This window comes from Narcine bancroftii, chromosome 4 (genome assembly GCF_036971445.1).
Source record: "Narcine bancroftii isolate sNarBan1 chromosome 4, sNarBan1.hap1, whole genome shotgun sequence".
Classification (NCBI taxonomy): Eukaryota; Metazoa; Chordata; class Chondrichthyes; order Torpediniformes; family Narcinidae; genus Narcine; species Narcine bancroftii.
Window position 1 is genome coordinate 24,603,045 of NC_091472.1, and position 14,013 is coordinate 24,617,057.

Genomic DNA, 14,013 nt, shown 5'->3' on the forward strand with positions numbered 1-14,013 from the left:
AGAACACATAGCTTATTTGTTTTGGCAAAGTGATTTACTTATTTTCATAATCAGATACATCAGAATATCATACAACCTGGAAAGAGGCCCTGCAGCCCCACTCATCCATGCTGACTATGTTAATGAGTTTATTATCATGTATGTTGAACAACACACCAAAATTCTTAATTGCCGTAGCTCATCTTTGCCTCTTTTCAACACTGCCTATGGAAATCAGGCTCACGGCAATGACTAAAAACTGATTTCAACCAGATTTAAGCTAGATGTGATCATGTTTATTATGAATTGTTGGCAGTCAATCAAACGAACGCTGCTTTTTAAGTGCAAATTTCTTTGGGAGTTACCTTCGGCAAATATTCCAAAGGCGTCGGTGGTAGCACGAGATCTGTTTGACAGAGGACATCACCTTCCCGTTGGACATCGAGCATCAGCTGAGGCAAATATTTTTCCTGGAATCGGGTACGCTTCCCCAAGGTACCTTAAAGAAAAGCAAGTCTGATTTTATATTCAGTATTGGCCTTAAAGGACTGGCAGGCATTCAGCAACTTTGGTGGGAGGGAAAAAAAACAATAATCTTATTCACTGAATACAAAACAGCATTTTAAGATTTACAAGAAAAAGTGAAGTACACAGCTCACGTCTTCCAAAGATACTAAAATGAATGGTGCTGTCGATCACCTGAAAGAATGCATTGCAACTTTCGACACATTCCTTGTTCAGTTGTTACTATCAAGCTCATAATTATGACATAATGAAGGCAAAAATGACAAAAGTGTTTGTGCCCCTAGTTCCTAACATTCTGAATGATTTTCAGAATGTATGAAGTTTAGATCTTCGTGAAGACCAAATTAAATGATTCAATGATGAGTGAGGTGGGGATTGTTGAAAGCAGCACCAGGCATACCTAAAAACACTGCAGAGCCAGCTTGGTGAACATGGATGATTAAAACCAAAAAGCAGCATGCAACAGTGATCTTATAACTGATAGATCAGATTGAAACTCTGCAATCTGGGCATATTTAAGTAGAGAATTAAATTTTGTTAATACCTGGATGAAGGTCTCAAGTCCAAAACGTTGGTTATGTATCTTTAGCTTTGCTATATAAAGTGCACTGTTTGACCTGCTGAGTTTCTCTCGCATGTCCTTTTATTTCAACCACAGTGTCTGCAGACTTTCACCTTTTCCTCCTGGGCAATTCAATGGATGGGGAGAGGAGGCGCCTGCTACAGCACCATCTCAACAACAGTGTTAAAGAACAGATGTTCATTTTGACTTCTTCCTAAGATCCAACATCATCACAGAAAACAGTCATCAACAAATTCGATTCACTTCAATTAGATTAAGATATGGCTAAGAACATTGAATCCAGGAAATATTACAGGGGCAGTCAACAGTCCTGAAAACCCAGGTCCAGAAATAGCTCTGCCAATATTCAAGCTGTTCCAGTACAATTGCAACATTGGCACCTGCACAATAATATGGGAAATTGCCCAGGTACATCCTCTTCACAGAAGAAAATCCAGTCAATCACTATCCACTCTCCTTTAAAATCACCAGCAAAGAGATAGATTTTGCATTAGAAATGCTAACAAGAGGGACATACTCACAATGCCCGATTTGAGCTTCACCAGGACCACTTCGATCCCAAACCTCAACCCAAGTTTGGTTCAAAAAAAACTGAATTCAAAGGGCGAAGCAGCATTTGGCATCAAAGTACCCTGATAAAATGGGGTTAAAGATGCACCTTGCACAAAGGAAGGTGGTTATGGTTGTCAGAGGTTGGTAATCATAGCTCCAATTCGTCCTTGCTGGGGTTCAGCAGGGCAGCCATCTTCAGCTGCTTCCTTAATCACTTTGTTTTCATCATGAGCTCAGAAATGGGGATGTGCAAGGACGATTGCTTAATTCCCTGTTTCTCCTCAGCAAATGAAGCAGCTCTTGCTTACATGCGCAGCAAGACCAAGGCAGCATTCAGGCTCAGTGACATCTGAACCACAGATAGACCTCTCCCTCTTCCACCAAGAAGTACGAGAACAGCAGATGCACAGGGACACCAACAACCATTGCCAAACAATGACTATCTCCAATAAGAAAGGCCTACCATCTTCCCTCAACATTCAACAGCACCACCATCAATATGTTCCCCACCATCAACATCTTGGAAGTCACCAATGACCAGAAACTCAATTGCAACAGCCACATAAACATCATGAATACATAAAGAAGAGGCTTTAAGGGTGATATCCTGCTGCTTCTGACATCCCAGGTCCATCACATTATCTTCATGGCACAAGTCAGGTGCATGATGACCCAGATAAACAGTGCCAAAACACTCAAGTAGCTCAGCACCATCCAGGACAAGCCAGTCTGCTGAATAAGAGCCCTACAGTAACTCTTCACCACAGTAACTTCTCTATACCCCTTCTATAAAAAGTACCATGTCCGTCCATTTCCTTCCATGGATGCTCTGGCCATTTCCACAACAACTCCCAGATAGACAAAGTTCAAAGTTCACATTTATTGTCAGAGTACATACATGGCATCACATATAACCCTGGGATTCTTTTTCCTGCGCGCCAGACAGAATTTCTGCTTGTCTGTAGTGCAAAAAAACACTACTCAAGATATACATGCAAAAGAAAGAAATCTAAACAAGAAGGAAATGCAAACAAACTGTGGAATGCAGAAAATAAATATTCAACAATAAATAATGTTCACAGTACGAGTCCTTAAATAAGTCTCTGATTGAGTTTGTTGTTGAGAAGTCTGATCGTGGAGGGGTAGTAACTGGTGGTACAAGTCCTGTGGTACCTAAACTCCTTTCCTGGCAGCACTAATGAGAACAGAGTATGAGCATGGTGGTTTAGATCCTTGATGATTGCTGCTGCTCTCTGATGGCAGCATTCCCTGTAGATTTACACAATGGTGGGGAGAATTTAGCTTGTGATAGACCTCTCCCTCTTCTACCAAGAAGTACGAGAACAGCAGATGCACAGGGACACCAACAAACTGCAGGTTCCCCTCCAAATAACACTGCATCCTGACATTAGGATACATTGGTGGTCCCAGTAGCGCAAGGAGCAATTCACTGCCACCTTCACAAGAGAGCTTACTGAAGGACAATGAATGCAAATAAATGGGTATAATTAAAGCAAAGGTTAATAGGTTCTTGATTAGTAAGAATGCCAGAGATTATGGGTAGAAGCCAGTGACCAGGGTTTGAATTTAAATCCTGTAAATTACAGGAATTACTTGATTAAAGTGAACTTTACATAGTTAATAACGTGTATTCTTAATGTCGGTGTATTAGTTAGCCATTGTAAGAGTAAGGCTCATTCAACCAGAAAATTTGCACATCCTACATCCTCAATCCCCATTAGGTGCCAGATAATGGGGACTTTACTGTATTTGGAAGATCTAGTTAATGTTTTGCTTCCTAACCTAGAGCAATTGTTGCTGATTGTCACAGTTTTTAAGGGCATACTCTTGACATTGTAACCTTTAACAGCTGCAATCCAGTGCAAATATTTAACAAGAATACAAAAAATTGCAGTAACAGGCCATTTGGCTTCTTGCTTTCAACCCATTCGAAAGGCCTCAGCACCTCTTTCTTGCACTAACCACCTATCCCTAAACATCCAAAAATCTGCTCATCTCTGTCTGAAGAAAATCCCATCAATTTAAAATGAGAATTCCAAAGATTAACTACCTTCTCAGTGAGCAAGTTTCTTCTCTTCGTAATCCAGAACTGCCGACCTCTTACTTTGAGGAAGTACTCTCAGCTAGATTCATGCCTCTGTTGCGGAACTATAGAACATTACAGGCCCCTTCTGCCCTTCTAGTCTGTGCCGAAGTAGGGAAAGAAAATAACTTCCTGACATAAAATGCGAGAGTGTGGCCTACCTGTCATGGTGGTAGAAAGTTTTGCCATTTTCTGGGCTGCAGTGAAATTCTCCTTGGCCCTTGTATAGTCGTAGTAGTACAGCAAAACATATCCACATTCCAGGTGGAACTGGATAGCTAAATTTCGGCATTCCCCAGAGCTGAAAAAGGCCTTGTTTGACTGCACTAAAAATAAATTGAAGACATAACAAACGTTAAGTAGTCTCTGGCATAAAAAGATGCTTTAGATTATTTGCAGGATTAATCAGAAAGTTTGCTTTATTTTATAACATATTAATAACATCATGAAATGCACATTTACCAACAAGATTTGGCACAAGCAAGAAGTAGTAGATAAACCATATGCTTGATCAAAGTAATAGCAAAGTCAAAAAGGAGGAGAGGATAGAGAGAAACTGAAGAGCTAAGATCTTAACAGACAGGAGCTTCAATCAAGTTAGGCTAATGCTGAGATGAGATAGGCTGTCCAATGGTGGCACTACTTGCATTTTAAAACATAATGTGCAAAAGAATAGAATTAGCTGTTCTATGATTTGGACTGGTCACTGAATAAGAACGTTTTTTTTAAAATCCAATACTCACAATTCTGCTGCAAAGTTTTTGTTGGATGAACTCAGCAGCATCAGTGGGAGAAAAAGAACGGTGAATGTTTCAGTCTGAACCCCTGATCAAGATGTCGTCGTTCTTTTTCTCCCACTGATGTCACTCCATCCACTGAGCTCCTGCAGCAGATTGTTGCTCCAATCTCTCTCTCCAAGTGATTCTGCTGGACACTTTGCAAAATGAATTCTAAGACCCCAGCATTTTCTACCTATCAGACCTCATGTTCACAAGAGCACAGAAATGCCAAGAATTCAATAGCGATCAGCATCAAGTGAGGTGATCCCATTCAGAGAATATGTAGGTGATTAGAACCAGCACTAGAGAATTTTATACAAGGGCAAGAGGGGGAGGCATAAAGTTCATCCAGGGTCAGGAATGTTACACAAAGGTTCTGTCGTGCTCATTCAAATGCTTATTTCGAAGTCAAATGGTATGATAGTCTGAAAAGATTAAATATTTGCAGGAGACCAGGTGTCTTGTTTTTTATTTTTAAATTTAGACATACAGCATGGTAAAAGGCATTTTCGGCCCACGAGCCCGTGCAGCCCAATTAACCTCCAGCCCTGGTACATTTTGAAGGGTGGGTGAAAACTGGAGAAGCCAGAGGAAACACACACAGTCACAGGAGAATGCACAAACTCCTTACAGACACCGCTGGGCACTGTAACAGTTGCGACAGAGTATTTAGAGGTGTCTTGGGAAGGATTATTAGAGCAGGTTGCACACAAACATTTTAAAACACAGAACTTTTGCAGACTGCTTTTTGCAAATAGATCAATTGCAGAATACAGCTTGCCTGAGCGAGCATGTGATTTTTGCAGGCAGACAAAACAGTTTTGCTCTCAGAGAGGGAGGGTGTGAAACAAAAGGAGACGTAAATCAGTTCCAGAAGGACAAAGCCGGCAAACTTTTGGAAGACTGCCTGGTTAAAGGAGAAGACTGTCTGTCTGAAAGGTGACCTGAAAGAAGGAGGATCATCTGGAGAACCCTGAAGGGGGCAAGTTTCATCTGCAAGGCTGATTAAACAGGAATCAGGTGCAGATGTCCTGGAATGAAAAGGAATCTCTCTCTGAAAACCAATAAGAACCCTCCTGAGGGGTAACCATTTGCCTGTTAAGCACCAAAGGCTGGTGAACTTTATTAATGCTAACTTCTGTGCACTGTACAAGAATTGCCTGCAACCAGTGAGATTGGATTGTGATCCAAAGAACTTTTCTAAGCCTATATACACATTACACACAGCTGCACTTAATATTAGAGGGGGGAAATTAAGTAGGTTAAATAAGTTGATAATAATAAGTTAAAGTTTAATTCTGTTTTCTTGTTCAAATAATTAAAAACTGCTTTTGTTTAAGTACCCCTTTGTGTTGTGGTGCATATCTATTGCTGCCGGTTTCTGGGGTCCTCTAGACTCCGTAACACAGTGTTGTGTTAATTGCAATGCTAACTATGCTGCCCCTATGGTTTTGACCATAGATTTATTCAAATCAGATCTTGACAACCAAGTCTATTGTTCTTTCAGTTTTTTTTATACTCGTACTCCACAATCAACTTATTTTTAAATGCATCAACTTCCAAACCAGAATAAATCAATCTTATAGCATTTAACAACCCTCTCAAACATGGTCCTATCGATGTAGTAGTCCATAACAATTTCATGCTTGAATCAAAAGATTGTGGCTTCAAGTGGCACTCAAGAGTTGAATACAAGATCCAGGCTGGCATTACTATTGCAGAACTAAGAGAGCAATGTACTGCCCAAGGTTCTGACACAGGCTTTCAACCAAAAACATTGACAATTCCTTCTTCTCCACCCATGTTCTGCCATAAATGCTACTAGACCCACTGGCTTCCCTCCAGCAGAATGCATATTCTAGCATTTGAAGTCTCATGTCTTCATTGCCCAAAAATTGTATTTTTTTGTTGCAAGTTCTGAAATTCTGTCTGTTCTCTCAAACGAATGTACAGATCTGCTTGCATTGATTTAAGGAAGAACAAAGGAATCATTCCTAATGCCCTGGCTAACATTTACCCCTTAATGTACATCACTAAAACAGGTGGTTATCTGGTCAATGTCACCGTGGCCGTGCACAAACTGATCAGTATATTCCTAGTGTCTGTAGTTCAATATGCCCTGGTCACAAGAGACGTTATGTAAATACCTATCCTTCCTTGAATTTAAAATGTGTTGCTTCAAAGACAGAGATTACACTAATAAATTAATGATTTTATGAATCATCTACAAATGTCCATTAAATGCAGAGAAGTTTCTGGCCAACTTACAATAAATTAACGGAATGGTAATTTTAAAGAAACATTTGCTGTTTTTGATATGTACAGTACATTTTAATACATATAAACTAGATATTTTTTGTAAATAAATTAACATTTCTACACCATTATAAGGATTTCCATACAGTGGCATCTCTTCATTCATAAAAATACACGTCCAATGTCAAGATACTTGTTCAATTCAAAATTATCCGAGCAGCACTTAATATAGAAACTAAAAGAAGAATGTTGAGGTATGGGGGTGAAGGAAAGGATTTGTAAGAAAATTTGTACCATATACTGAATAAAAATTCTTCAGGCAATTCTGATCAAATGCAATAAAACAATGTTAAAAGAGCCATCAATCGGAGCCAACAAAAATGAATTAAGAAATTCAAAATAGATGAAGAAACAATCAAGCATCCAGAACTGCTCTCACAAAGCACTGACAATCTTGAGTCACTCAACAGCTTCATCATTAAAAACGCTGATCCCCAATGAACATCATTCACAGCAGTGGCTCTCGTAAAGGACGAAGCCAACATAACCGCAATTCGGTGGGTGGAGTCCTTTCAAGAACTGGGCTTCAAGGCAGCAGCCATGCAAGAGAAATTGTATTGAAATTGCAGTACCACACAAAGCAGAAATGACTGTGCTCTCTTACACAAACTTTAAAATACATATCCGTTGAAAGGAGCTCATTAAACTACGGTACAATCTGAAATCTGGAATGTTCTCCTGGCACACTTTAAAAATGCTGTACATGCTTCTGAGCAAAAAAAAAAGCAGCTTTCAGGAAGCAATGCTGGCACATGCCTTGCTTCAGTTCCAAACTAGAAAGGAGCAAGAAACTAAGCTGATCACGCTATTGTATTTATGTATGGTATATGAGGGAATATAAAACGCATTCCACTAACCCCCTGACTCCTCTCACAGACAGGAATGTACTGTGCACGGGGAACTTTCCACACGGATTCATTTTGGGTTGAGAAAAAAGTTAATCCCCAATAAAACAGCTTCCTCAATGACAAGTGAGAATAAAAGAATGGCAAGAAATGCTTTATTCAAGTGACATATATCAAAATCGCATCAGTTAAGAAGCATCCAATCCTTCCACTGAGCTTAATTCACTAAAAGACAGGGTTAGAGTAAGGTCCTTTAGCTCACTTAATCTCATTTCTTAGAAAACAACTCTCCAATCTTCCCACAACAGCTTTGCAATATTGGATCTGAAGAAAAATGTGTTTTACCACAAATCACAAGAGTAGATATGAGACTTAATTTCTGCCACAAAACAATCTCAAGAACCAAGAAATCTGAAAGTATGGCCGGGTTGACAGAAGCAAAGGAGACTACAACAGATAACCTGGCTTCTCTGATATTAAAGTAAATGCATTTCATACTGCATGAGGGGGTTGCAGACTCCGAGGAAGCAGCGGTCCGGCGCAGGGCACAGAAATGGGGTGAAGCAGCAGCGTAGGAGACAAACTACAGGATGGTAACTATGGCAGCAGACCAGCAAGGGGTTCAGTGGCTGAAGGTCCCACGTAGGCTACGGGCAGTTAGTGACTTGCGGTCAAAGGGGTCACAGACGCAGCAGGCTGCTGGTGACTTGTGGTCAAAGGGCCCACACAGGCTGCGGCCTGCTGGAGACTAGCTCATGGGAGCCATGTACCAGAATTGGGATTCCAGAGGGTGCCGAGGGCTAAAAGGGCTCCCAAAGGGCCTCAGGCATTGAAGGCTTCCTGATCATATCAGAGATTTGGGACTGGAGCTCTGTTTGATGGTTTGAACTGGAATCTGTGTGGCTGCAGAAGCTGTGGGAGCGCTGGAGGCAAAACCACAGGCACTCAGTGCCTCTAAAGGGAGTTCCTTTGCTTCTCTTTCTCCGAATGTTAGGGGCACCAGGCAATGCTCATGGCGATCTTTTGTTTGCCCAATGACTCCCAAAGGCTTTATAGTGGTCATGTTAAACTTGAAGCTTTGGTGGGCTTGGTTAAAGCTTTGTAAAAGTGTGGAACTTTGTTTTTGAATTCTATTTTCCAGAGACTCAAAGACGCTATGACATATTAAAATGTGTCACCTCATACATTTTATAAGCCACTGATGAGGCCTCTCTTGGAGTATGGGGTACAGTTTTGGGCTCCTTTTTTAAAATGTGTCACCTCATACATTTTATAAGCCACTGATGAGGCCTCTCTTGGAGTATGGGGTACAGTTTTGGGCTCCTTTTTTAAGAAAGGATGTGCTGGCATTGGAGAGGGTTCAGATATGATTCACAAGAATTATTCCTGGAATGAAGGGATTAGCATACAAGAAATGTTTGACAGCTCTTGGACTGTACTCCTTGGAGTTCAGAAGAATGAGGGGGAACCACATAGAAGCATTTCAAATGTTGAAAGGCCTGGACAGAGTAGATGTGGCAGAGTTGTTTCCCTTGGTAGGGGAGTCACAGACAAGAGGGCACAACTTTAGGATTGAAAGGCGCTCATTTAAAATAGAGATGCGGAGGAATTTCACTAGCCATAGAGTGGTGAACCTCTGGAATTTGCTGCCACAGGAGGCAGTGGAGGCCAGGTCACTGGGTGTATGTAAGGCAGAGATTGATAGCTATCTGAATAGTCAGGGTATCAAATGTTACGGGGAGAAGGCTGAATGGGAGAATGGATCAACTCATGATGGAATGGCAGAATGGACTCCTATTAAAGCCTACCTCACCTCTTATATCTTATACCAAAACTCATTTACCTCTTAATTTCGAGGCACAGTATAGTTATAGCCTTTCCAGCCCATGACATCCAATTACACCTTGACAACCAATCAACTGTTTGTCTATAGAACATGGAAGGAAACTGTAGCATCTGGAGGAAACCCACACAGTCATAGAGACCGCACAAATTCCTTACAGAGTGCAATAGATTTGAACCCTGGTCGCTGGTGCTATAATAGAATTGCACTAACTGTGCTGCCCTGTACTTACTCAAGTATACTCAGTCAAGCACTCTGTAACTTTTCAACAGTATTATAGTCTTTCTCAATAATCAGTAGCTTTTGGGCAACACTATATCAGAGGGCAAAAACTATGTGCAATTCTGAAAAACTTGTCAAGTCTCAGTGGAGATGAAAACATAAAATCATACAAAATTACATATAAAAACTACAGTTAATCTGAAAGCGAAATACTCTAAATTCCTGAAATGCAAAAGATAAACAGAAAATGTTAGGAACACTCAAAAAAGGTCAGGAAACATCTGCAGAAAAAGAGTTCACATTTCAGGTTGTTAAAAAGGAATGACTGTGATTGTAAGTGCAATACACAAAAATGAAGGAGAAACTCAGCAGGTCACGCAGCATCGGAAGGAACTAAAGGGTAACTAATGTTTCGGGCCTGAGACCTTGGTCAAGGTATGAGTAAAAAGTAGGCTGATGCCTGAATAAAAAGATGGGAGGGAGGGTAGAAGACAAAAAGCTGAGAAGTGATGGGGAAGGGAAGGAGTGGAGAACTGGAAGAAAGCAGACAGAGGCGTGAAAAGTAATATTGTAACTTTTTAAAATATTCTACAAGTTAAGGAATATCTACTTTCAATATTTTCAACATCTGTACATTTCAAGAACCAGATTTCTGCAAGTCAGATTTCTGTAGGATAGCAAAACTACGTGAATATCAAACTTAATATGAAAGTCATTCATCATTCTATCTTCTATGAAAGTGTTATGGAACCCAGGGTGAACTATTTGAAGTGTTACTTCATCAAATTAGGCATGGGTTTTAAGCTTTATTCTCTCCCCCTCCCCCAAATAGAAAATGTGGATTGCCCCCCCCCCACCCAATTTTTAAAAATCCCAGCGACATTTTACCTTTGTCAACACAGCACTGAGCAATGGTGAAGAGTTGAGAGGAGCGCTCTCCCAGTAACTGCTGGTGAACGTTAACACATCGCATTGTCCACCAGGGCAACATCTGCAAAGGAATAAAGAATTATTTTTTCTTGCTACATCTTGTATACAAATTGAAATATGTATCAAGGCCATTCAGCCCATGAACTATATGACTCTAAATATTAATGGAATACATAACCAAATTAAAAGGAAGAAACTACTAAATTTACTGAAAAAGGAAAAAATAGATATAGCATTTGTCCAAGAAACACATTTAACTGAACTGGAGCACAAGAAATTAAAGAGAGATTGGGTAGGACATGTAACAGCAGCATCGTATAATTCAAAAGCAAGAGGAGTGGCTATATTAATTAGCAAAAATGTGCCATTTAAAATAGAAGAGGAAATAATAGATCCAGCAGGGAGATATGTTATGATAAAATGTCAGATATATTCAGAGCTTTGGAATCTACTTAATATATATTCACCTAACGAAGAAGATCAAAAGTTTATGCAAGATATCTTTTTGAAGGTAGCTAATACGCAAGGGAACATACTAATAGGAGGGGATTTCAATCTGAATTTGGATCCAAATATGGATAAAACGGGGAAAAAAATTAACAGGAAGAACAAAGTAACCAAATTTATAATTAAATCAATGCAAGAAATGAAACTTGTGGACATATGGAGGAAACAAAACCCAAAAGAAAAGGAATACTCATACTACTCGACTAGACATAAAACATACTCAAGGATAGACCTATTCCTGTTATCAGCCCACATACAAGGGAGAGTTAGGAAAACGGAATATAAAGCTAGACTATTATCGGACCACTCACCCCTGTTATTGGCAATAGAGCTAGAAGACATCCCTCCAAGAATGTATAGATGGAGATTAAACCCCATGCTACTTAAAAGACAGGATTTTAGAGAATTTATTGAAAAACAATTAAAAATGTACTTTGAAGTAAATACGGAATCAGTGGAAGATAAGTTTATACTATGGGACGCAATGAAAGCATTCATTAGAGGGCAAATAATAAGTTATGCAACCAAGATGAAGAAGGACTATAATCAGGAAACAGAGCAGTTGGAAAGGGAAATAATAAACATAGAAAAAAAATTAGCAATAAAGGAAGATACAACCAAAAGAAGAGAATTGGCGGATAAAAAAATAAAATATGAAACATTACAAACATATAAGGTGGAGAAGAATATAATGAAGACAAAACAGAAAGATTATGAACTAGGGGAAAAAACACACAAAATCCTAGCATGGCAGCTTAAGACAGAGCAAACTAAGAAAACGGTATTGGCAACAAGGAAAAAAGACAAACAAATTACATATAATCCAAAAGAAATTAAGGAAAACTTCAGAGAATTCTATGAACAATTATACCGAACCGAAAACGAAGGGAAAGAAGGGAAAATAGATGAATTTTTGACTAAAATTGAACTACCAAAACTACAAATAGAGGAACAAAATAAATTAACAGAACCATTTGGAACAGTAGAAATACAAGAGATAATAAAAAATTTACCAAATAATAAGACACCAGGAGAGGATGGACTCCCAATAGAATTCTACAAAACATTTAAAGACCTAATAATACCGCCCCTCCTGGATGTAATCAACCAGATTGATGAGACACAAAACTTACCAGATTCATGTAAAACAGCAATAATTACAGTGATACTAAAACAAGGGAAAGATCCACTCTCACCAGCGTCATATAGACCAATATCTTTGCTAAACACAGATTATAAGATAATAGCTAAACTATTAGCGAACAGATTAGCAGAACAGGTACCGAAAATGGTAAATTTAGACCAAACTGGATTTATCAAAAAAAGACGCACAACAGACAATATTTGTAAATTTATTAACTTAATTCATGCAGTAGAAGGAAATAAAGCACCGGCAGTAGCAGTTGCTTTAGACGCAGAGAAGGCCTTCGACAGAGTAGAATGGAATTACTTGTTCAAAGTATTGCAAAAATTCAGTTTACCGGAGAAGTATATTAATTGGATTAAAGCATTATATAAGGGACCGTTAGCGAAAGTGACAGTAAATGGACATGTATCAAAGCAATTTAACTTAAGCAGGTCAACGCGGCAGGGATGCCCACTATCACCATTATTGTTTGCGCTAGCTATAGAACCACTAGCAGAATCGATAAGAAGAGATAATAATATAAAAGGAATAAAAATAAAAGACAGGGAATATAAAATCAGTCTGTTTGCGGATGATGTGATAGTGTACTTAACAGAACCAGAACTATCAATAAAAGAACTATATAAGAAATTGAAGGAATATGGAGAAGTGTCGGGATACAAGATAAACGTAAATAAAAGTGAAGCAATGCCTATGAATAACGCGGATTTCTCAAAATTTAAGGAGGAATCCCCATTCAGATGGCAAACGCAGGCAATAAGATACCTAGGTGTGCAAATAAACAAAAATCTAGGCCAATTATATAAACTCAATTACAATCCACTAATGAAAAAACTACAGGACGATTTAGAGCATTGGAAAGAGCTACCACTAACACTGATAGGAAGGATAAACTGTATTAAAATGAACATTTTTCCAAGGATACTATACTTATTTCAGGCATTGCCAATACAACTGACAGAAAAATTCTTCAAAGAGTTAAAGAAAATAATAAGGAGATTTTTATGGAGAGGGGGGAAACCGAGGATAGCACTAGACAAATTAACAGAATGGTATAAACAAGGAGGCTTACAATTGCCAAACTTCAAAAATTATTATAGAGCCGCACAATTAAGGTACCTATCAGATTTTTATCAAACAAGGGAAAAACCAGACTGGACGAGACTAGAATTAGATAAAATAGGGGAAAAGATACCTGAACACATATTATATAAATGGGACGAAAAATTGGTACAACATAGAACTTCTCCAGTATTACACCATCTCCTCAATATATGGAAGAAGATACATGTAGAAAGAAATAAAATAAATTACCAAATACCAAAACTAATATTGACGCAAAATAAGCTACTCCCTTTTACAATAGACAACCTTGCCTTTAGAAAATGGGAAAAAAAAGGGATTAAAAGAATAGAAAATTGTTTTTCAGGAAGTAGATTCTTATCCTTTGAACAAATGAGAGATAAGTACAATATAACGGGAGATACAGCGCTGGCATATTACCAACTGAGATCCTACTTGAAAGATAAATTAGGAAGCAACTTGAGTTTACCAGAGGGAAGTAACCTTGAATATGTGATTACAGATACAATGTTAATCAAAAGATTTATAAAAAATATGTATATTAAACTGCAAGAAAAGGAAAATGAGGAAACAAATGGTAAAACTAAACAAAAATGGG

The 14,013-nt window shown here is 38.8% G+C and overlaps 1 protein-coding gene across 1 annotated transcript in view; it reads right to left on the reverse strand.

Moving 5' to 3' along the window:
• Positions 1-14,013, reverse strand: part of ttc27 (tetratricopeptide repeat domain 27) — a 307,508-nt gene that overhangs the window by 248,830 nt on the left and 44,665 nt on the right. The window contains exons 5-7 of the mRNA XM_069930951.1: positions 10,637-10,739; positions 3,905-4,069; positions 345-478 (exon numbers count right to left, since the gene is read on the reverse strand). Coding sequence (XP_069787052.1) covers positions 345-478; positions 3,905-4,069; positions 10,637-10,739 — 402 coding nt within the window. The remainder of the gene's footprint in view (positions 1-344; positions 479-3,904; positions 4,070-10,636; positions 10,740-14,013) is intronic.